At 40.6% G+C, this 25230-nt stretch overlaps 1 protein-coding gene across 35 annotated transcripts in view; it reads left to right on the forward strand.

The window, feature by feature from the left end:
• Positions 1–25230, forward strand: part of LOC131107920 (neurexin-1a-like) — a 250969-nt gene that overhangs the window by 218749 nt on the left and 6990 nt on the right. For 22 of the 35 annotated variants that reach the window (XM_078787439.1, XM_078787443.1, XM_078787442.1 and 19 more), the window contains 2 exons: positions 155–474; positions 15555–15642. In XM_078787439.1, the coding sequence (XP_078643565.1) occupies positions 155–474; positions 15555–15642 (408 nt within the window). The remainder of the gene's footprint in view (positions 1–154; positions 475–15554; positions 15643–25230) is intronic. The other 13 variants (XM_078787440.1, XM_078787445.1, XM_058058398.2 and 10 more) reach the window with 1 other exon arrangement.

Here is a 25230-nt window from a genome sequence, read left to right on the forward strand (position 1 = left end):
AAGGGTTTGCTTCTAGAACCCGTAATTTATTGGTCTCATTAGCCACTGGGCAAGTAATTTGTCGTTGTCTTTTTTTTTGTAATATTATTATTTCTGTTCAGTTAAAATGCCATCAATCCAACGGACTTGTATATGTAACATTGTTTTCCCATAGGGCGCCAGCTTACTATCTTCAACAGCCAAACTACCATACAGATTGGTGGCTGGGAGCGAGACCGGACTCGATCCTTTCAGGGCCAGCTTTCTGGCCTCTACTATAATGGCCTGAAGGTGTTCAACATGGCTGCAGAGGGGGACCCCAACATTAGAATCCAAGGCAGTGTGCGGCTTGTTGGGGAGTCGCCTTCCTCTATCACGCCACAGTCGAGCACCACAGCCAATCGCTCGGAGACGTCCACATCCATTATGGAGATCACTACCACTGTGGCGTCTAGTCGGCGAGTCAAACAGACGACGCCACGAGAGCCTCAGCAGGTAAAGTTCAAATTATTCTTCACTTCATACATGAAATTTATCAAATAAGTTAGAATGTTGTATTTACACAAACAGCGTCCGCCATTCTAATGCTGTCCTAATGAATTACCTTATTTTATTCACATGGGGAAACACAAGGGGTTAATAGTGATTACTACTCACACAAAAGCATTGGACACTGTTGAGCTGCATTGCTAACCAAAACAGCAGCCCCCACTGAGAGACATAAAGGTCTGAGAGGAGGGTAAGACATAATCCACTAAAAATGTTCCAGACAATTTGGAGTCCTTAATGCATACTTGCTTGGTCGACTATAGTGCAGGCCTGCCTAAATGTATGCCTTTTTACTACACGGCACACATTTTGGCCTTTAAATACTCATCTCATGAGCTCAAACAATAACCATATTGGGGTCACGAGAATTAGACAATATTTAAGAAAACTACTTACATGACCAGCCAGAAGTGGCGTGGGGGAGTATGCCGACCATGCAAGGACTGGGATGTTTTCAGCTTCCAGGAGTTATGGACAGATCCTCGCAACGTGGCTTTGTTTATTATCATGCTGCAAAATGAGGTGATGCTAGTGGATGAACGCCTCAGGCTTTTGTCACGGTATTCTCTGTGCATTGAAAATGCCATCAATGCAGTAAAGGCACCTTTACTGTGGTTGCAATGGCGCATAGTGGCAGTGGGGTTATGGTATGGGGGGGTGCATATGTTATGGACAACATACACAGGCGTCATTTTTTAAGGGAATTTTGAAGATAGCGAGCATATTTAGGATGCTGTGTATCAGCGTTTATGGTACATGAGGCAAATGGCTGTTTTTACAGTAAACCTCAGATATATCGGACTCGGATATATCGGAAATTCGCTCACAACGGACAGATAAAAAAGAACCAATTTTTCTGTAATATATTTCCATTAAAAATTCATTGCATATATCAGATTTTTTATAACGGATTTCGCCTATTTCGGACAAAATCTCCAGTACAACGAAATAAAAAAACAATTCTCAAATCAGGCTATTGACAAGTCGGCAAGTTTCCATACATTTCAATAGCATGTGACGCCATTATCGTTTGCGTTTACGTTTATCGTTTGGTTTCTAAACCTCGCTAATAGCAACAAGAAGGCATTTCTACAGATTTGAGATTTTTTTTAATTTCGTTGTACATGCTCATGTACATGTCTGTAATTCATACAAAGATGTTATAATCTTCAGCTTTGGCTGTGAACATGGATCAAAGAAAGTTCCCCCATGGCATTGCGCGTCCGTGTAATGAATGTGGCGGACATTTTCCGGTATACGCATATAACGGATTTCACTTATATCGGACAAAACCAGTGGGAACAATTAAATCCGATATATCCGAGGTTTACTGTATAATCTTGTGTAAAACTGCAGAGCAAACTTTTATAGAATATCATTTGATAAAATTGGCTTGGATTAATTACATTAACAAATGTAACCGTTGAACTGTATCGAATCAAATCATGTCGTTTGTACGGTGTATGTTTTAAAAATACATCGTTTTTGAAATGTACTTTATCTTAACCTGTGTATATAGATGTGTATGCAATGGTGGACCATGAAGAGATTTACATCCCTCGTCATAGACTAAACACAATTAAGAGAAGTTGTAGGTAAGGCTTTGATTGATTGATGAAACAAATACTAGCTAATGATGTTATTAGTGTATTTGTACTAAAAGACTTTTCAGTTGGTCCTGATTAGAGATGTGTCTTTTGATGAACGCAGTAGGATGAATGCAGAATGCTGGGGGATGTCATAGTCTGTGGTTTAATTCTACCCGACGACCTTTCCACGGAGAACTCCTGCAGTGAGATATCTAAATCTCAGGACACTGCATTGGTCTGACTTCTGTTTAAAGAGATGAGACATTCATAGTACTTACCCTTGAATGGGTCTTTGGCATTGTCCCGCTGCTTTATCTCCCCTCTGATGGCCATTTTAACATAGTTGTGTTCTTAAAAAGAAGAAAAACAAGCTTTACATAGACCAAGATTGGCTGCTGTTGCTATGGCTGACGATCCTTTATGTGTTTTCAGGGCCGGCAGTCTATCGTCTTATTTCGCAACAAGCTTGGCTGCACCACTTGCAGTACTACATATTGCTTTGGTCCAATCAGATTTGAACTTACATGTGTTGCCATGTCATCTAATCTTCGCAGGGCATTCAGTAGTGCTGGCTCGTATAACTATCACAACAAGTATATTTAGTCATTATCCGTATTCCGATTTAAAGTGTTACATTTTTAGTGTGTATTCACTCTTCAAACTCTGTGATTGGCCAGAACACCTCTCCCTGGACGAGAAGACGAGGTGTCTCATTCACGTACACGGTGCAATTGGCGAGTTAAAAACAGCTTGTGTTGGTCACACCGCCTCCACTTTATTCGATATTTCGATGTGTATCTAAAGTTACTTGGTAAACTTGTCTTGTAACATGCGGTGCATTTGACAAGACAGTGCTGTGCAGGCTTGTGCTACGTGACTGGCCACAACATTAGGTACACCTGTACTGTCGCTGCACGAAACACACTGCCTATGTGACCGGTCAAATATTACAACCCTTTCAATATGTTGCAGTATGCACGTTGAAATCTTACCGAATGTTGTGGCCAGTCAACGCAGAACCAAAATAGAGGCGAGCTGAAGGAAACCTAATCAACTTTATTAGGTTTTCTAGGAGGCGTGAAACCAAGACAAGCCGATTTTAACCAATTCCAGCGTGTACGTGAATGCAGCACTGCTCAGCTCCTCTGTGGCTGCCGCCATCCAGGGAGTCGCTGTGTGTGACTGGCCAATCACACGGAGTAATGAGTGAATACATAATATGCATTTTCTTTAATGGGAATACGGATAATGACTAAATGTACTCATTTCATACTCGCATCCAGCAAAAATGCATTATCCATAATTCATCTCTATTATTTAATTATATTTGCTAGGATACATTTTGGCCACTTTTGAAGGAATTTCTCATTATTTGAAGGCGTGGGAGGTTGACCAAACAAATATGCACATTAGCAATAATAATAACATCATCAAAACTTAATTTATGCATGCCCATATAGTATTAGCATTTGGGACCGAAGATGAGTTGAAAGAAAAATGTGAGCAATACAGTATATAATATAGTTGTCTGTGCAGCGTGGGAGAAAGTTAACACAATCACATGACCATCGAACAAGGTGGAACAGTTTGCCACTCGCCAAAACAAAACACCAAAAACTATATTATTTTTAGAATAAAATAATGGCTAATATTTCCAAAATTGATATGCATTTACATAAAATTGATAAGTAAAATATAAAACAAAATAAAAACCAAAACCTGTCAAGAATGAGGCATAAAAAACGAGAGCAAGATAGCAGGGATTGGGATGTAATGGAGCATTGAGAGCTTCTGACAGTGATTGATGTTCATCCCCGAGATGAGGTGTGAGGTCCTGGCCTCTGAGTCTCACAGTTAGATGAGATTTAGCATACTGCACTACTACACCTTCATTGAACGCAGTATTTTGGTTGAGTTGTCTCACTCTATCTCATGTTAATCATCCTTTGCTATGGCTGACCTGCTAAATGTTGGGTATAGCACTCGCATCCCTTTTGTAATCGTCCATGCACTACTTCCATTATCCAGCAGCTCCAGTATCTACCTTTAGGCATTAATGTGATGGTCTTGGTTCTCGCTGGGATTATTGTTTCACAAACCGAGGCTGCAATCTTAGATGTCACACTAATCCTGCATGCACCAGCATTCCGACCTTGGATTTATCTTGGCTTTGAATCACTCCCAAGGCAACCAAACTTAAGCAGTGCAGGTTCTTTAACTGCAGCATGATACGATAAGATACTTATGGATGATCCGGCCTTAAGTTTTCTTGAGATCATATCTGTACTTCAAATGTTTGACATAACAATCCTGGCCATGTTGTTGCCACGAAGATTTAAAGGACAAAATGCATGATTAAAAAAAAAAACTACGAAAACATGAATGTATATTCGTAGTCTCCAGTTGGCAGTGCTTTGGGCGAGCCATATCCATATGGGGTTGATATTGTTACTTATATTGTTACTACGCTTATGTGTAGGAAGCTCACGATAAGAGTTCTCCGTAATCCTTTGATGACTTACTTTGAGGTGGCTCAATTAGGCAGACAGCTCGGCACAAAAATGAGATAAGCAAGAGGCAGAAGGTATGAATTGTGATTCAAAATTATGCACCAGGAATCAAACCCACAAGCCCACAACAGAACAGAAGGGGCGCTACCTCCAACAAAGTCAATGTAAGAGAACACATGGTTTGCAGTGTGTTACAGCTGGGACAATGGTCTTGGTTTTATTTGGTACAGACATGCAGGCCTGTCACAGTATCAATGTCTACTGTGCCGCAAACTATTGTCCATATTCAATATTATTGCAACATTTTTTGACAATTTTTTTCATTCATTGTAGTTCACATTTACACCACTAGTGTACCTGTGTACCCGTGTACCTGTGTACCCGTGTACCTGTACCAAATTAGCTTGACACCAATGTTGACTGAATGTGTGTATGTTTTTTAAACATGCCCAATGAAACTGTCAACTCTGTGGGCGTGCACCATTTGACTCTATTTTGTTGTCATTCATGTTAGCATATGTTGGCTCTGTGAGCTCACGGCTCTCAGCGTGATGACTAAAGTGTGTTTGACCCTAAAATGTTTGCATGATTACCGGTGGTATTGTATTAAGATACTTGCAGCCAAGTCACAGCCTTTGCCCACTCAGGTCTAACAGACAGAAAAAGAGCTAATATTTTCGACCTGCAAATGCCCCTGGCCTGCAGCAATGACACACCATATCCATCATGTTGGCATCTCTAGGGGCCATTATGGAAACTACCCTTCAAAATCATGCTGTGTGTATAGGGAGTGAAATGTGCATCACTGATCCAGTCCAACGTCGGGACACGTTGACATTCATTGTCATCATTTGATATATACAGTAAACCTCGGATATATCGGATTCAATTGTTCCCACTGGTTTTGTCCGATATAAGCTAAATCCGTTATATGCGTATACCGGAAAATGTCCGTTTTATGCATATATCGGATTTATATCCGGTATATGCGTAAATGGGATTTTATCCGTTATAAAAAGGCACTTCCTTGACTATGTTTCCAATGTACCTGGACTGGGAAATGAAAAGAGACGTAAGGTAATGAGAATTGAACTTTATTGGACTCTGAGCATAACAAATTGTTAATTAAGCCGTCAGGCCTACGTTATTTCCAATAGTGAGGTTAAGATCTCATTCACTGCTGTGCTAGTATTATTGACGTTACTCACTTTTATATTTGTCCTAAATCTGGAGCCAGGAGAAAGACACCATGCGGCCATCCGATATATGCGAGGGAAATTGGAACGGGACTGGAGATTTTGTCCGAAATAGGCGAAATCCGTTATAAAAAATCCGATATATGCAATGAATTTTTATTAGAAATGCATTACAGAAAAATCGGTTCTTTTTTATCTGTCCGTTGTGAGCGAATTTCCGATATATCCGAGTCTGATATATCCGAGGTTTACTGTAGTTTATTCTCCGGATTGAAATTTTAAGACCAGCTGAAAGATTGCAAGAATGTACATTTTGCATTGTTGGATCTTGAGGAGGTTCTAAGTAGAGCAATTTATTTCAAATAAATATTCAACTGCTGTTCATCACCTCATCAACAGTTTCAGACCTTAGCTCAAAAAAAACACAAAAGCCTTCAAAAATCTGGGATAGACTCCATCAAACACCCGTGAAAACTGATGGATGGGTTGAACGTTGCTCAGGAAGTGAACTTGGCTTCACAGAATTGGAATGGCACGAAGAAACCAAAGCGTCGTGTGTTTCATAACAGCCAGATATTGACACAACTTTTTCACAACACGTTTATTTTCACAGTTAGCATACTGTACATTTAAATGAATTATCATTGCAGCACAACTTTCACTTGAGCAGTACAAATCTATTCATCTCCATTAAATCTGTTGTATGCATATCGCCATCATCATCATCATCACAGCAACATAATAATTAAATCTATAAGAGACTAATAGCCCGCTGACACCACCTTGATCTCTTAAGTGTCAATTCAAGAGCGAGATGGAGCGAAGCTCGTTATGTGGCAACATGATAATCCTTTCCATGTTAAATAGGATCAAACCGTATTGGAGGAGCTACTCCGGTGGAATGGATGCATGTTTGTTTTTATTTTTATTATTTTATTTGGCCAAATATAGGAAACATTATAGTGCATTTCTTACATCAATCAAAATATAACATTATACCATTTTCATCATTATAGTTGTAACAATTTTTGGATTTTTTTTGTTATTATTTAATTTTTTTCAACTTCATTGCTTCTTGTACAGTGCTGTATCATTCCATCTGTTGTTTTCTGAAATCTGCAGTATTTGTGCTTTTATTGTCAATTTATTAACCCACTTTCTTCCCCCCAAGTGTAACATTTACATATCATTTTCTGGATTGCATGTGTCTAATCTTGCATTAAAAACAAGAACTTGAGACTGTGTCTGGACAGGTGACCAACCCAAACATCAGTTTCTATAACATGTTGTGCATGTATACTACTTTTCTGTAAAATGATTCTGATGTAGTTACTCCTGGGTATTGGACTACCCAAAAGCTGAAGAAAGTACAGTTTACTGTATTCCCATTTACCCGGTTGACCCATTGTTGCATCATGATGAAACATGATGGGAGACGGTGCCTTGATATGGTAGACGTATGCCTCGATATGCGTGTATTCTTGCCATCACCCCGCTGACTCAGAAGGTTGCTCATTGTTAGTTTTTGGTGTTCATTCCGTGGAGAATGACACATCTAGTCCTGGGGGGGCAGGAATCTGATTATGTGGATTTCACGATGGGAGTCACATCAGGCACAGCTTGCTGTTGGAGGGCAAAGCAGCTCTTCTGTCTTTCCTCATGTCATGTTTTTGCACATTACACATGGGACTTATAGGTCTTACGACATCCATCTCAGCCATGGAGGCGTCTATATTAGGATGACAAATTTGTTCCTGCCACCTGATGAGGGACTGGGACTGCATGTCAAGAAGCAGCTAAAGTCAGAAAGACAGTGATTTGTAGCCAACCGTCATGTTCCTCCCTCGCTCGCGCTCTCCTAAAACACACTGGTGCATGTTTGGGTTTATCTTCTATTTTTAGTTTTGACACTGAACTACTTTCCCAAAATGACACGTGTTTGTACGCTACATATGCACAAGCTATTTTCTCGGGCTTTTTTGAATCCCCTCACTTCTATCTGATCCTTAATGTGTCACTCCAACAAGGCACATCTGTGCTCTCACACCAGCTTACAGCCAAGGTGAACTAAAGATGCACACGGAGCTCCTGATTCCATTTCAGATAAGGAAAAATACACACGCATCCGGAGTGGAAAACGCTTCAGTGCAGACAGGATTCATCTGAGAAGAGTACAAGTGAGGGTAAGGGGCACAACGTAAGCCATGTCTTATTGAAGGGCTCATTGGTTATGCACGGCGGCATGGAGTGGGTGGGAGGTAAACGTAGCACACAGCTAAGAGATGACGACTAATAATCAGCTTTAGGCTGGATTCAACATCGTGGAAGATGAGTTTGGTCTTTCGGTACTCATCCATTTACACTAACGTCATATTTGAGCGGGTTCTTAAAAACAAATTTAATATAAATAATAGTCACACTGTAGCATCGGAATGATCCAGATGTGAAAATATTTGTCGCAAGGAGTTTTTCCATAGTAGCTATAGCACGGTTCCTTTTAGTGAGTGGCTCCAAATCAGCCCTTCCAGTAGCTCAGAAATGGCTTCTGGATAGACGATGTCTCTACTATATTTATTTCTAACAGTCCAAATATGTTGACAGGTGCATAGAAGCTTTTCTCTCCATCATCTGTCATTGTATCTGCCACCTTTTGGTAACAATGACCAGGTGTCTGTAACACTTTGCCAATTTGCACCTGCCTTTCAGATAACGCTAAACATAGACGCAAAAACGCTGAATGCACGCAGCTTTCAGCTTCGCTATATCACATTGCAGGTGCTAAATTATTACACTTTCATCCCCTCATAGTATTTTGCATGTTGTGAAAATCCACATATATTCTGCATATTCAGATGAAGGCATATACACTAAATGGATTATGGGTGTTATTGTGCTCATTTGACTATCTGCACAGTATTGCAGTATCTTTTTTATGCACAAAAACCTTTAGTAGATGACAAATATGACAAAAATATGATCGCCTGAAAAGTTTTAATACCATCCAGTACAGGAGCTCCTTTTCCACAACATAATGACATTTGAGTTTTGATCGATGCTGTCATTAAGGTAGTGCAGTTCCACACCACTGTAAATGACATCCATAATCATGATCATATTTACATTAACAACTGTCTGGCAGTGTCAATTAAAAATGAGAATTTCTAACTTTGTGAGGGTAGAATTTTTGATGCAGCATTTTAATTAAATACAGAAGGCTGTACAGTATATTTAATACAGTCATTATCGCCAGTTTTAACTTGCATGAAACAGCGCTTCCACGCTGAAATCGAGAGAGTCCACACTTAGTTTAGCTTAGTTTACCTCCAGTATGTAAATTCTTTAGCATGACAGAGGATGCGTACTAGAATTTACATCGACCCCCTACGAGTGCATCTTCCAAGAAAATAGTTAAAAGGGGTCCTGAGGAAATGACTTGAAGTTCCACAAAGCTGGGTGCAGTGCATTAAAGCAGAAATGATCTAAATCTAAAAAGAGTCGTTTTACTTTTGTGCTCTCGGGTCTTGCAAGGGAGCACGACTAACAAGCTCACACACGCATTGCGTCCCTGCAGCCCAAAAGATAGTACAATGTTTGCTCATTCTGACCTTTTTTTCATAGTATCAGCATTTCAGTCCTGCTTTGAAATCCTTTATACTACAATATACGCTACAAAAGCAGGTGAATTGGAAATGTGTGTCCCTCTTTGCTGCATGAAATTGGGTGTAAGGGGTGTGTGAAGCTGCCTCCCAGCGCCTTGTTAGCCTGTCTGGCCACAGTGACTTAAAAGCCCCGGGAAGATGTATGGCAAGAAAGGAGCACCGTGGTACCGGGGAAGAGATAGAGGGCCTCCCACCATTTTTTATTTTCATCTTGGCTTGATCCTCCGCCTGAAGTCCAGTTGAAGGAACCACTGATTGGCTTTAGATAAAGCAAAGTGTCCCAAAATGCACCATGTCTTGGAAATTACATCGAAAGTAGATTTTACGATTTTACCTTTTATTCAACTCCATTCTTCTGTAAAGTGTCTTTGAGTATTTTGAAAAGCGCTATACAAATAAAATGTATTATTATTATTAACATCTAAAGTCGGGCACATTTGGATACTGACCGGCGTCTACTACACATAGCCTCCTCTTGCGCAAATGTAAAAGGATATTACAAAATAAAAGCAAAAATAAATACTCCACAAAAGTCAAGACCCGAGACGCACTTGTTACCCATATGAACATTTGAGCAGGTAATCATGTGATTATATCTGTCATAAATGATAACCACCACCTTGCACAATAGAAATAGATATAACAATGTTAAATAGGGCTTGAAATGAACCACCAAATTAGGAAAATCGTAGGAACCCACAAAATAAGCCTCAAATAGATGCCACTCTTTTCTCCCAACGCAATCATTTAAGAATTTTGCTGCTGGTCCTAGTTCACCCATGTTTCCACCAACAGCACCTACAGCCACATAAACGTTGTGGTAAAAAATCACGTGTGGCTTCTTAACAGCAGTTGGATGTTGTAAAAGTTCCCTGTGCAGTATTTCCCATAATCCCACATTCCATTCGTGTGATGACTGGAAATAATTGAGAAGCACTGAATTTGGGTCTGTTATTGTCAGAAGGACAACTGGGGCTCCTTTTAGCCAGTAAGAGCGTATATGGTAGCCATGTATTCTTGGTATCGGTTTCAGGCGGTACATGTTTAAGCCTTGGCGGTGACTGTTTTCTGAGTCATACATGTCAACATTTGCATTTGAAAATAAGGGATATTTTGGGGGAAATGGAAGGCAAATTCTGGTCTTCCTCCAGAATTGCCACCAGCAGCATTTTCAGTGTCTTAGCAAGCGACTACAGGATTGAAAGAATGGTTCCCTTACTGTGAACACTTCCTTTATGAGTTTTCTTTTTCTTTTAAAACAATGTGTTCTTTCTCTTCTCTAATAAGCTTTGTACAGTACAGTATATTATTCATACCACCCATCAGTCTTCCAGTTGCTTTGCCGTTGCAACTCCCAACATGTGGGGCCGTGATGTCGACAGCTTGGCAGCAGGAAGAGTGTGGGCGAAGGCCAGGCTTTTTGCTCTGTGCTAACCTCACAGTCTGAGAGGCTCAGTTGCCTTCATTATTCCAATGAAATCTATTGAGCATCTGGGACTAAATTATTCATCACCATCGACCTAGTTCCAGGCTGCTAACTTAGATACTTGAATGTCATCAGGCATGTTTAGAAATGTTGTGCTGGGGAAATAGAGTGTGTTCCACCATTCCATTGATATTATCATTGACTTAAGTTTGGACGTATTTCCTCAGTCTGCATCTTAACGTGAGCGCTTTCAATCTCGCTGTCCCACCGCCTCCTCCATATCTCCCTGGCGTACTAATGATGTGTCGCTGCTGGCATGAGGCTCAAGACAACAAACCCTTCACGTCGTCTGGTCGGAATTGGAAACTAACAGACCTTTCCAACTGTGAAAAATAACAGCAAGCACCTTTGCTTGCAGGAGTAAGAAAACCCTGGGATGTCTATGATGTATGACGGCTATTGTTAAGGGATATTCAGCATTTGGGCATCTGGACAGGACAGGATGACTGGCAGACAAAAAGGGTCGAGCAAAGGGGAGACCAAAAGGAGGATGGACAACAAATTGTGACATAATCAACAATTCCAACCTGAAGGGCAGGAGAAAAGGCATCATCACTACCTTCTGGTCAGAGACGTCTTCAACCTGGCTTTCCTGTCGCTAGGCTGGCATTGGCATTATTTTCACTTTTGTCAACATTAGTCAACCATATTTTGTTAAGACAATATACAAACAGAAATGTTCCATCTCCCAATGGGGAGTTGTGAAGTGATCATTTTCTGCAGTGTATACAGTATCATCAGTGCTGATGGGTAATTATGCTTATAAAAGCTATACATGCATTTGAAAACACGCTCTGTAGTCATGGTAAAAAGCAAATGATTACATCATGTTATTTGGGCTATAAGGATGCCCATGGAATGTGATATAGTGTCAGTAAACATACTCCATCTGTGAGTGAAATTCACACCTCCTGCTTTTATAAACATTGTTAAGAAGAATCACTAGCCGTCTTCACGATCGCAGACTACAACCTTGTCTGTGAGCGTAAAGTGTGGATTTACAGTAGAAGTCCTGGGAATCTGGCAGATAAGACCAAATGATATAGTAGAAATAGCAATCGGCTAACGTCTGCTTGGCAGTAATTTTGCTCTTATGCGGTCTGTGCTAAAAGCTGCAGGCCTGAGGGCGTATTTGTTTGTACACTCACGGCTTCGGATTGTGTAAATTGAGTTATGGAGAGAAGATGGAGCAGACAGTACAGTCTGTGAGGCCAAAGTAATCGACTATAATGGAAATAATGTATCTGATATCTTGAGTTTTGTACAAGCGTAGCATCAGAGAAAGACCTTAGACGGGATAAAAAAAAGGGTTGCGCAAAGACAGCAAGGTAACAGAAAACAACAACCATCCTCGGTGGGATACATTAGTAGGACAGCAGAGGCATACGTCGGATGAACCTTTCAGATGCCTTCTGTGTCCTCCTGACTTTCAGCTCGTCTCCAAAGAGATGTGCTGTTTGCCAAAGAGCGTTCATCAAATTAGACCAAATAGACAACAATGTAAAAAGCCCCACAGTCCACAGACCAGCCAACAGGTTGACACTGAAAGCCTCTTGTGGTTTTGATCTGGAGGGCACCGGAACACAACATAGTATACAGTAAATACCCTGAAGAACTACGATTATTCCCCATGCAGCATAAAGCTGAAAACATTCAGTAAGCAAGCGTGCTGTGCTGCAGAATAGCAAAGTCACCTTTTGAATATATAGCACGAGTGCTGACTCGGCTTTTGGGAGGACATGCGAGGGGTCAGTTGAGGTGCCTCGTTAGGAGGACTTTTATCAATCCTGAGATATGGAAAGCCAACATGACACTGTGAGCTAAGTCAGGCCGGAATGTCCAAGTTCACACAACCCTTGATGGCTCAGTCGAGGTCGCCCGATAACCTTTCCTGAGTATAGTTTTCATTATCCTCAATCTTTGCAATATCCCCAGACGCCTAAATGATCCCGCATAACGTTGTACTTAGAGACTGAAAATGCTTATGCATTTTGCATGAACGCTAAAAGCAGGTTTCTCTCCACAGAATGGCTTTCTCTTCTAGTTTGTGTGTGTTCCACACTCCCGACCGTCTCCCCAGGCTTTCTCAGCACATCCCACTGGAGTGTGCTCTCGGCTGCTGTGAGGAGAGGCAGATAAATGAGCTCCTCTCGTGGTTCCACCATGGCTTCAGCACTTTACTGTTGGAATAATGATGCTTTGCAAGCCCAGAACCTTTGCTTTTAGTGCTTTAGAAGTACCTTATTTATATGAGCATCTCTCCTGTGTGAATTATGTTCCTTATACTAAAAAAAAAAAACTCCACTGAGCTAATGAACACAACATCACAGTATTCCTGGAAAAAAGTTGGAAAAATATCACATTAAAATCAGCAAACTTTATGTGGTGCCGCACCAATAATTTGCATGTGGTTTTATTTTAAATACTGTATCCTCCTGATGGAATTTAGTGTTCTTTTCAGGCAGTCAGGCTCCCTACTATAGTTTGTCATCCCCGTGGTAAGCCACAAAAAGCCCCGCATGAGGACACCATGAATTGCTAATGTTCAGGGCTCTCTAGGTCGTGACCGCATCAAAATGTTGACCTTGCCTCTAATGCTGCTTGGGTGATGCTTTGTCACATGTGAATTTACCGTAGTGGCAATGCCAGCCTTATACTGTATACTTATACTGTACCTTATTCCATAGTATACCACATAGTAGTACCACATAAAGTAGTCAAATGAAGGGTAGTTGCACAAATTATAGAATCATTTGACATAGCCAATTCAAATAGGCATGACATTATATTGTTATTAAAAACTGACCCAAATATAAGACAACTTCTCTATTTCGGGAGCCATTTTTTTCAAAATTAAAGACTAAAATGAAACTGAAATCATTTTAAAAGGACGATACAAGATCTCATGTAAGAAGATCTCATGAGATTACAATGAGACAAGATTTCTCCTTTAGAAAATAAATATCTTGTGGGCAAAAAGCCAGGGATGTTAATAAGAAATTCATTAATCACACAATAAATAAATGAACAAGAATTTTTACCACGGGCTGCACGGTGGACGAGTGGTTAGTGCGCAGGCCTCACAGCTAGGAGACCCGAGTTCAATTCCACCCTCGGCCATCTCTGTGTGGAGTTTGCATGTTCTCCCCGTGCATGCGTGGCTTTTCTCCGGGTACTCCGGTTTCCTCCCACATTCCAAAAACATGCTAGGTTAATTAGCCACTCCAAATTGTCCATAGGTATGAATGTGAGTGTGAATGGTTGTTTGTCTATATGTGCCCTGGGATTGGCTGGCCACCAGTCCAGGGTGTACCCCGCCTCTCACCTGAAGACACCTGGGATAGGCTCCAGCACCCCCGTGAGGAAAAGCGGTAGAAAATGAATGAATGAATAATTTTTAGCAACCTCAGCATATTGCCAGGTTGTGCATTCTTGTTTGTTTTCTTCATCTGCAACAAGTTTCATCCTTTCATCATCATTATTTTCCATAGATTTATACATGCTCAACTATAATTATTGTATATAAAATGTATTTTGGGTTATTTTTGGATGTTTTTAACAGATTAATTGGTTTCACATGATTTCCTGTGGAGGAGTTTTTGTTTGTTGTCAAAGCTTTTGTAACTAATACATGATGAAAATAAAGCTGTTTTAGACAACATTTTAAGATACATGTCTAAAGATACGTTAACCACAGTATAATACAGCAAAATAAAACTAAAATAAAGTAAAATCACTCAACTTTGGATGCTGCCTGACAGACATACTGTAACGGTTTCCAGAGCCATACTGGCTCAGATTGACGTTACATAGAATTTATATTATCATAAGATGATACTTAAAACTGCATGGAAGCTCACTGTGTAGTGATTAGCAAATACATCTCAATGAAGGAGTCCGAAAGGAGGAAGATGAGTCAGGGAGTATTCTATGATCCCCAAAACTTCTTCCAGTGAATGTAGCGTGTCACCATCTCACGCCAGCAAAAACAAATCACAAGTCTGAAGTGATGGATGCGGCACTCTTGGATCAGACAACCACGCCATCTAGGTAGCAGATACTGTACATCAGCAAATTGCATTTAAATATAGACTGCTTTCCCAGGCCTCACCAACAACTTCCCTCCGTCATGGATTTGACAGATCCTTCCCAGGTTTAATATGGAAAGATGAAGCTCATCTGTACTCCAAATGTCGAAATAATGCTATAGGGGCAATAGAATCGGATTATGTGCATCCAAATGGATGTTAAACAAAATGACATCATCTTTAATTTCCCTAATATGAATCAATGCTAATTCAACTTGCAAACATATGATGCAGTCATAGAAACCAAGTCCTTCTTTATGAAAGGCATCTACGTATGTGTCTTGCCATGGAGGTTACTTTCAGCTTGCTGTCTATTTGTTATTTATTATTAGTAAGATTATCCAGATCAAGATGATGGATTATGGTTTGTTTTTCATTTTTGCAAGCACATTTTGCTTGAATTTTCTTGACAAATCCAGAAATAGTTAGGAGCCATTTTTACATAGCAGGAGGTTTCTGCTCTCATTTTCACTGAACTGAGTGTTTCTCTTTCTTCAGACAACCGAGGACCTGCTGGTGGCATCGGCTGAGTGTCCAAGCGATGATGAGGACATTGATCCCTGTGAGCCGAGCTCAGGTGGGTTAGGTTAGTCATCTCTTTTTATTCTACTTCTCTATGGTTGTGTGAGTTGTTTCTGTGTGCTGTAAGTACATCTCCACCAAGATGTTCAAGGATACCGCACAGCTTTTCAAGGAGCAAATTGGAGTTTGAAAGTCCTTAAAGTGCTGGATTTCAACCGGGCTCGCCATCACTGCTTAATGACAAGCAGCAACCTCAATTGTGGAAAATCTTTCAACTCGTAAATCTTGCAGAGAGCACAGTTTGAATTTGAGGTAGAGCACAAAACAAGCTTAATGAACATTTCACCACATTTTGATCCACGTTCTCAAAAATGATTTGAAGAAAATAATATCTGCAAAGGTTTCCAATATGCGGCACATCTGGGAGCAACTCTCGGATTCTCTGATGAACTCAGTAGGTCAATTTAATAATAACAATATATTCATTTGGTCTATTGACCATCCCCCTGCCTGTTACTCGTGCACACTCGTGACCTGGAGGGATGCGGTCTCAACTTGGGATGCAGCGATTCTTCAAATAATTCTAATAAAAGTAATACCTTGATTACAAAAAATATTACATTATTTTTTTCTGTTTTGAGGAATCGCATATGTTACCAATTTTCATTATTTAGTGAAATGTTTTATTATTGCTCTTTAAACAATCAAAAATATGTTTTTTTCCAATTATAGTACAAAAGAAATCAGTAGAATGCTTGATTACTAATACAGTCGATAGCTGCATTCCTGAAAACGTATCCAGGTTGGGCAAGCTTGCAAACTACAGAGGAGAGTTATTATGCTAACTTGAAGATAATGGTGATCAAGAAGCAGAGCTATCAAAGAACATTGATTTTATTGCCGTACTCAATCAGTTATTTCGTTAATATTGAAAGAATAATTCATTTCATTCTTTGTCTTTTATTTTGTCTTCTTTTTTTAATTGGATGAATACCGTATTTACAGTAAAAATACAAGTGTAATGACTTCCAGTTCAAGAGCCGCATCACATATTCCTGCTTTTTGAAGAATATATGTGTAGATTGACTATTATATTTTAAGGCAGCATTTTGCCAACTGTCCATAATAAATATATTTTTCAAATGAACACCTCTCTCTTAAGCAGTTAACTATGATTTCTACATGACCATCTTGCTGCACATCAAGATGTTAGTGCCTCCTTCCTCCTGCATTCAGCGTGTAAAGAACTGCAGTGAGTGGGTGCTGCATCCATTGCGGTTAGACTGTTGATACTGCCCTGAAAAGCCATTAAACGCCGTTCTTGGCTTCCATCCATTGTGAATTAATCCTGTTGGGAGCAATTCTCTTCAACGACTCTCCAAATTTCACGCACAACAAAAACTCAACTATGCTCAGTGTTTGTCATGTGATCAAACATGAATATGATAAGGTACTTACGACTGCACACCTATTCATCTGCATCACCTCCGTTTAATTGGTTGTGCACAAGTGCTACGGTTGTAATTATCACATCCAAGTATAAGGTGTTATTTTTCAGATGGCCACCAGTGCTCTTCTCTGTTCGGGCTGGCCACTGCAAGTAATTACAGATTGAAAGGGGAATTACTCATGCTGATTCTCATGCATAGTGTATTAGTGTTCATGCTATTTATATATATATATATATGTACACATATATATAATAGCATGAATATAGCAACTTCCGGCACCCAGGTAAACACAAACTTCAAGAAAAGGTATATTGACCTGTGATGACACCAGTTGGGAGCTTCTTATTATGTACTTCACATGCATGTATGATACCTCTGACAAATACCACAGACAAGAGATTGGTCTCTCGACCAAGATACAGCAATCCCTCGTTTATCACGGTTAAGTGGTTCCAGACTTGATCGTGATAAGTGAAATCCTTATTTTAAATGGAATATTTTCATAGAAAACGTGTTTATGACCTTCTAAATATATTGTTAACATTATTAGAGCCCTCTAGACATGAACTAGCACCCCTATTGTCACCAATATAGCAGACATAATAACAGAAGAGATGCTCATGTGTTTCTTTAAATTGTTCAGTGTGTTCAGTTTTAGTTTGCTGTGGCCTTTGGGTGCAATAGTGGCCCGTGTTAATATTATGACCGCTAATGTTATTATTATATTATTATTGTTATTATTATGCCTGTTTTTACATCATTCAAAGTGCAAAAAAAAGCCTGTTGTTTCTGGTAGGCCTACTTGTGTTTCTCACTGAACATTACAGTAACATTACTGATACACAGTGATTAGTGTAGAATACTATCATCTTATCATCACAAATAATTATATTTGGGTTACTACACTAGTTTGCACTTATAACGGCTTAAGCCTTAATTGGTAACCATAAACGTTCCATCCTAGACACCAGACTCCGATCCAGCTTACAAAACTCAACCAGAAACTGTTTGGAAAAACGAGGCCCACTTCCTGGTTCCAATTCTGATAAAAATGCTGGTAAAGCAGCATCGTTACTAACATCAATGAGGGATTGCGGTTTAATGTTTCTCTTTTCCGCCCAGTAGAATAAAAACACGACTTATCTCTGCTGTGATCAATCAGCCAAACATATTGGCCCCCCAAAAAGGGCCAGATGCTCCCACTTTTCACATCACACCCAGGCCCCCCAATTCAGCCACTCGGCCCCACACTTGTTTCTGGTCCAGTTCTGGTCGGATTTCAGTGGTGAAGTACGTAGTTCCAGGTAGTCGCTGGGGTTACACATCTAAGGAGTTTGGCTTCTCAAAACAATATGCGTTCAAAAGAGTAATACATTTAAAAATGTCTCAAAAAAATCAGAAATCACAAAATATTCCTGCGCTGTGTCACATGTCCATTTTTGTGGATGTGAGGAAGACAAATTCAATTTCATGTAAAAAATCGGAACTATCAATTTAATGTTGGTACTTAAGTGAGCCAAGAGCTAAACTTTGTAGTGGGCACTAATGAAAACTTTCTATGGTTACATAGTAGGATTGCAGTCTCTCCACCAGTAACCGAGAACATCGGTTGGTAGAATTGACTCGCATGTTATTTCTCTAACACACCGAAAATGTGAAAATCTAGCAGCGCAGCAGAAGCTTATCACCCGTTAAGCCCCCTGTGATTTGATCATACTGCAGCAAATTGAATACTTGGTTGGGAAATGCACAGGGAATACTAACGTACTGTAATAGGAGGCTTATTTGGGGAGTGGCCATTGGGAAACTGCACATAGGCTAGTTGCCTATGTGTTTATTGCCAAACAAAATGTTATTGTCCTAATTGTTGGTGAAGGAGGAACACCCACCACGCACAGCAGGGGGAAAAACAGCACAAAGCATTTTTTCCTTGGATTCATCCTCTAAACTTTATGCAGAGATTTAGGCGGCCTTCTACTTGTGATAAATAATCCCCTCGTGTCCTTATTCTCGACTGCAGTGCTACTAAGGAATGGCCATTGGCAGGTTGAGGTTAATCATGTCCTCTCATTTCCTCTTCTCGTTCTATGCACTAATCTTTCTTTGTCCCAAAGCACACTGCTACAATACTAATGTGTTTGACATTTGCTTTAATGGATTCCATTTCTGGAAAGGGAAACAACATACGACATACAAAACTGAAACACCCTCACATTTCACCAACCGTCTTATTTGTTGTGTCCTGTCGGTACGAATTGAGTGGAAATGAAAGTAGAGTAGTCAGTGTACTACTTGTATAGCGGTATAGATTGACTACCCTCTGAAAAGGACTCAACACGCCGCCATTGGAGCATAATAAAGATAATTACATGTACGTCTTACCTACAGTGAAGCCTGGTAGTGGTAGAGTCAAGTGGAGCACGAGTGCTGCCAGCAGTGGGGAGACGCTAGTGATTGAAAATTTGAATTGCAACATGTACATTCTGAGGTAGAGTATGATTCCCTCCCAGCTGCAGCAGTGATGTCATGATGTAAGAGTGGAGGAGGATTCCAGTAATAATGGCCACAGTAATGCTTATTTTCAACAGACAAAAAATCCAAAAACTGCCTATTTCAAGTGTTAACCAAGTTTAACTTCTATCGTACTTCCCCCTTGAGAAGATAGAAGAAAGGGTTAGTGAAATGTAAAGCCCAAGTCGCACAAATCATTTTAGTTTTTTTTTTTTGTGGCGAATGCAGCCATTGTGACCATAACCCAAGGGTGCACACTTAGTCCGTTGTGGCTCCCTTGCGCCCGTTGGAAGCAGTTCCTGTTGTAGGTTCACACTAGTTCCATGCAGTGCAGTTCCATCTCCGGCGGCCGTACGGCACAACAGAAAGAATCCGTTTGGGGTCCAACTTTTTTTTCCAGACGCCGTAGACACCGGAGCACTCTCTGGTCAAGCTGTGGGTCAAGCTCGCCGCTGCGTCTACTGCGGTCAGTGTTGTAGCAAGCCGGACTGGATCAGTATTGGATTCAGCCCTCAACATGCGTGGAGGATATACGAAACATCTGAACATGTGCACTAACTAACCTACGTATGCTGGGTGCACGTGTAGTGCATGACACAAATAGAAGTCCGCAAGCGTGATGTACGAACATGACAATTTGCCCAAACCTGACTAACCAGAAAAAAATCACGAAAGGCATGTAGGATGCACAAAGATGTACGAAATGTGAAAGTTTGTTGACATGACGACTAACCACTTCGCCCAGTTTATGGTGGACTAATCAGCATGTCGCAAGCACGCCATATGTGCATTTCTTGCGTTTTTTTGCAAGCAGAGCGGCCATTGGAGCTCATACGACCGATCGTGGTCGAGGTGTACTCACTTTTGTGAGTTACTGTATGAAGTAATCTATGTACTAAACGAAGTGGCCAGCCAGCTAGAATGACATGAAAACATTGTTTTAAAAGGAGCTGCAGCTTTAATTCTGACAGTCTTATGCAATTTTGGTATTTTTCCCAGCATTTTTCACTGAGGATTAAGCCAGCCCAGGCTTCATCTTGGGTGTTCTGAAAGAAAACAGGATTTCACACTCACTGTCAGGCTTTCTCTTTGCGCCCCCCCCCCAAACCCACATTTCATATTTTCAATTATTCTCCTTTTTTCCACACTCATCCATTGGGTTGCTGACGTTGATGCTTACACAATATGTCCATTTAGAAATATAACTAGGGCACAGAAGACTTTGCTAATCTGAGTGATGACGTGCAGCCATAATTGATATTATTGTTAAATTATTTTATCCACCGCTCGTCCACAATAGGGTTGCAGGGATGCTGGAACCTATCCCAGATGAACTTGGCGTAGGGGCAGGCAATTTATTATATCAATAAATTGATATAATAATAAAAAAGGGAATGGGGCGAGTATTGGTTTAGTACCCTACACAATACCTGTCATCATAGCATCATAGCAGTGAGTACATGGTACTGTAAATTTAACCACAATTTTAATGAAAGACTGCCTCCCACAACCCCAGCCTCTGTGGCGGGGGCCCATCCTGGCAGTGTGGGGCTTTCATACGGTCTCAGTGACAATCGTACGTTTATGCAAATTTGCCCACTGAGGGACGAATAAAGGCATATCTTATCTTATGCACATCCAGTATACTGTACATACATGCACACATAGACGCCCACAGAGATACCTGTACAGCCATACACATACACACTCCAGCACATACATCCGATAAAGCTCCGGTCTCAAGTGGGGGCAAAATTTGGGGGATGAGTCGGCCTCCGTACGGATTTGGGTAGCACTTTTTGCAAAGGGGGAACTTTTGTTGTGTGCGGGGCTGCGTCGGACTCACAATGATCTGTGACGTGCGATGATGGTTATGGACAGCATAAAATCCTGATGGGAAGTTAATGGAAGTTAACAGTAATTTGATTTTTTTGGCTCTGTCACGACCAGAAGTACAGTACTTTATAAAAAAAGAAAAAAAACTGAATTTCTAATCCAAGAATAAAATTCCAAGTATCCATTCAGCAGTCTTGTGCTATGAACGCCAAATAAATCATCCACTTGTAGAAGCTCCTCTGGGCCGAGGCTTAAATTACACCCCACCTTTAACCAGGCTAAATGAAACACCTTTAAGTAATTCTCTCAAGGACCTCATTTCATGCTCACTCAGCTCTCCGTTTATCATCCGCCATTAGTGTGAGTCCAACCACGTCTGACTCATGCGCTATCATCGGGCATTCTGCCGGCATGTCACAAGTACACTTCTCGAGGACACTCTGATAATTAAAGAGCGATTTAATAAGTGTTTTGGCTCCACTGCAGCTGATACAGTGACCTGTCAGCAGATTGAGCCCCAAACATCACCATGTAATGCTTCTGACAGCTCATGATTATGACGGCATACGACATAATCTGACTAAATGACACCAATGTGTCCAAGAGGCTGGTTCAAGGTGTCCTGCTCCCGATTCTCCCAAAGCTCTCAGAAGACCCTTTCACGCTGCTTATTAAAGGCGGGAATTTGACACCTTTTTCCTGTCGACCTTCTGTGAGAGCAGCACCAACCCGGAATGGGTGGTCAAAAGCCGCCGTGAACTTCCCATATTTGGAGGAAGTATCAGGGGCATGACCGAGGTTGGGTTGTGGCTCCGTGAAGACAAGTATTTAGTACGTCACGCTGTACACTGGTTCGAACATTCCATGCATCAAATTATGGAAGTTGCTATTTCCACCTTCACAAAATGATGGCATTGGGTGAAATGTGCAGATGAATTTCTGAAGTAACTGCAAATAAATGTAGAACGACTGTATCAGTAGGCTGTTGGGGATAAATTAATATTATTTAATAGAAGGAATAGTACAATTTAAGTTTTAAATGTACGTAGGTCAGTGTTTCTGCTAATGGTTACGCCAGCAGAAAAGGTCTTGCTGGCCCTGACTGCACAACGCCGCAATTAATCAATCTAGATAGATAGATGGATAGATGGATTGATGGATGGATAAATAGATAGATGGATGGATGGATGGATGGATGGATGGATGGATGGATGGATAAATAGATGAATGGATGGATGGATGGATGGATAAATAGATAAATGGATGAATGGATGGATGGATGGATAAATAGATAAATGGATGGATGGATGGATGGATAAATAGATAAATGGATGAATGGATGGATGGATGGATAAATAGATGAATGGATGGATGGATGGATGGATGGATGGATAAATAGATGAATGAATGGATGGATGGATAAATAGATGAATGGATGGATGGATGGATGGATGGATAAATAGATGAATGGATGGATGGATGGATGGATGGATGGATGGATAAATAGATGAATGGATGGATGGATGGATACATCGATGAATGGATGGATAAATAGATGAATGGATGAATGGATTGATGGATGGATAAATAGATGAATGGATGGATGGATGGATGGATGGATAAATAGATGAATGGATGAATGGATGGATGGATGGATAAATAGATGAATGGATGGATGGATGGATGGATGGATAAATAGATGAATGGATGGATGGATGGATGGATGGATAAATAGATGAATGGATGGATGGATGGATGGATAAATAGATGAATGGATGAATGGATGGATGGATGGATAAATAGATGAATGGATGGATGGATGGATGGATGGATAAATAGATGAATGGATGGATGGATGGATGGATGGATAAATAGATGAATGGATGGATGGATGGATGGATAAATAGATGAATGGATGGATGGATAAATAGATGAATGGATGGATGGATGGATGGATGGATAAATAGATGAATGGATGGATGGATGGATGGATGGATGGATGGATGGATAAATAGATGAATGGATGGATGGATAAATAGATGAATGGGTGGATGGATGGATAAATAGATGAATGGATGGATGGATGGATGGATGGATGGATAAATAGATGAATGGATGGATGGATAAATAGATGAATGGATGGATGGATGGATGGATGGATGGATAAATAGATGAATGGATGGATGGATGGATAAATAGATGAATGGATGGGTGGATGGATGGATAAATAGATGAATGGATGGATGGATGGATAAATAGATGAATGGATGGATGGATGGATAAATAGATGAATGGATGGATGGATGGATGGATAAATAGATGAATGGATGGATGGATGGATACATAGATGAATGGATGGATGGATGGATGGATGGATAAATAGATAAATGGATGGATGGATGGATGGATGGACGGACTTCCTTTATTGCCATTGCACAAAAACACATCAATGAAATTGCCAACAAAATGTGGTTGCCTGTCTCTTACATTTTCAGAGTTTTATGGTTAATAATTTTAGCGCACAAAGGTCGAATTAACCATTTAAAAGTGTATCACCCTGCCATGTTTGTTATTGTGCCGCCTATGGAAATGATTTAATTGAAGTTGCCTTACAGTCTATGGCAGCAGCGCCGGCATTACCTTGTCAGATGTATGACTGCCCGTGAGTGTGATTTTGTGAGGAGAGCAGTTTTTTTAAAACACAACTGTGTGGATGGAGATTTGGAATGTGTGCATTTGAAAATACCCATGTTGGTGCGGACATAGCCTCACTTTGTGGTCGGCTCGAGTCCACCCTTAGTGTTCAATAAATCCCTAATAGTCGTGTTTGCTTCATTACCCCTCAAGAAAACCCCACACGGACCTGAAAGTAACCACATTTTCCCTAAACTAGCTTTGTCACTCAGCACATTCTTGAAAACGACCAAATAAATGAGAATCTCTTTGGATACAAATGAGGAAAAATAGTCTTTATTGAGGACCATTTGTTACAAATTGTACTTGACAAGTGTGACTCTTGGAGGTAACTGTCAGAATAACTTCAAACAAGGACAACCACCTTCAAAATTTGATCGGACTCAAAGTTTTACAGTGTGAGCTTGGTAAAGTCATGGAAGTAAGCGTTCAAGTGAGCATCAAACATTTCCGTGATTTGGAGATTTGGAGATCGGTGTAAGATGTTGCTGTTGCATGCTAACTAAAAGAATCTCAGCTCGGCTGTGATGGAATGATTGAAATGTGTCCTTGCGAGGACTTGAGGTGATACTGCCACCACGATACTGTAATTTATGTCTGACGTGAGACTGAGAGGATGAAGTTATGATGGCAGCTTTTTCACAACATTCAACCCCCCCTTGAGTTTACTTTGAGTGCTGCCACCAAGCCTGGCACTTTAAGGTCATTTGCTTCGTGTTTCATTTTACCCCTGGGTGAGTTTGAGTGGAGGTTGCTGCCCATCATTTATAAATGAAGTCAATATTAGAGTACTGATGAACAAACAGTCACATGTATTTTGGCTGAGGTCTTAGGAGAACATCTCCAAGGCCTCGTGCCTGCCACATTATTCCACCCGCCCAAGTCCGAGCTGCACGGCCAAGCACTTGCTTTCCAAAATCATCCGCAACGCTCATATCCGTTATTGATCTGAGAGAGTTTGAATGATGTCCTCCTCGGCCTTCAGGTGGTTCAATAGACAACGCTGAGCAAACGTCCGCTAATGAGCTAGTGAATGCTAATCTTTTGGCAACAGAACATGGCTCCCTGAACTGCATTAAATGCAGTATTAATCATTTCATTACTGAGCTCCACATAGCGTCCTCGTTTAAGATGTTAAATAGCAGAAGGTGATTGATAGT

This window comes from Doryrhamphus excisus, linkage group LG20, assembly GCF_037039965.1.
Source record: "Doryrhamphus excisus strain RoL-2023G ecotype Guam linkage group LG20, RoL_Dexc_Guam_v1.1, whole genome shotgun sequence".
NCBI classification, from domain to species: Eukaryota; Metazoa; Chordata; class Actinopteri; order Syngnathiformes; family Syngnathidae; genus Doryrhamphus; species Doryrhamphus excisus.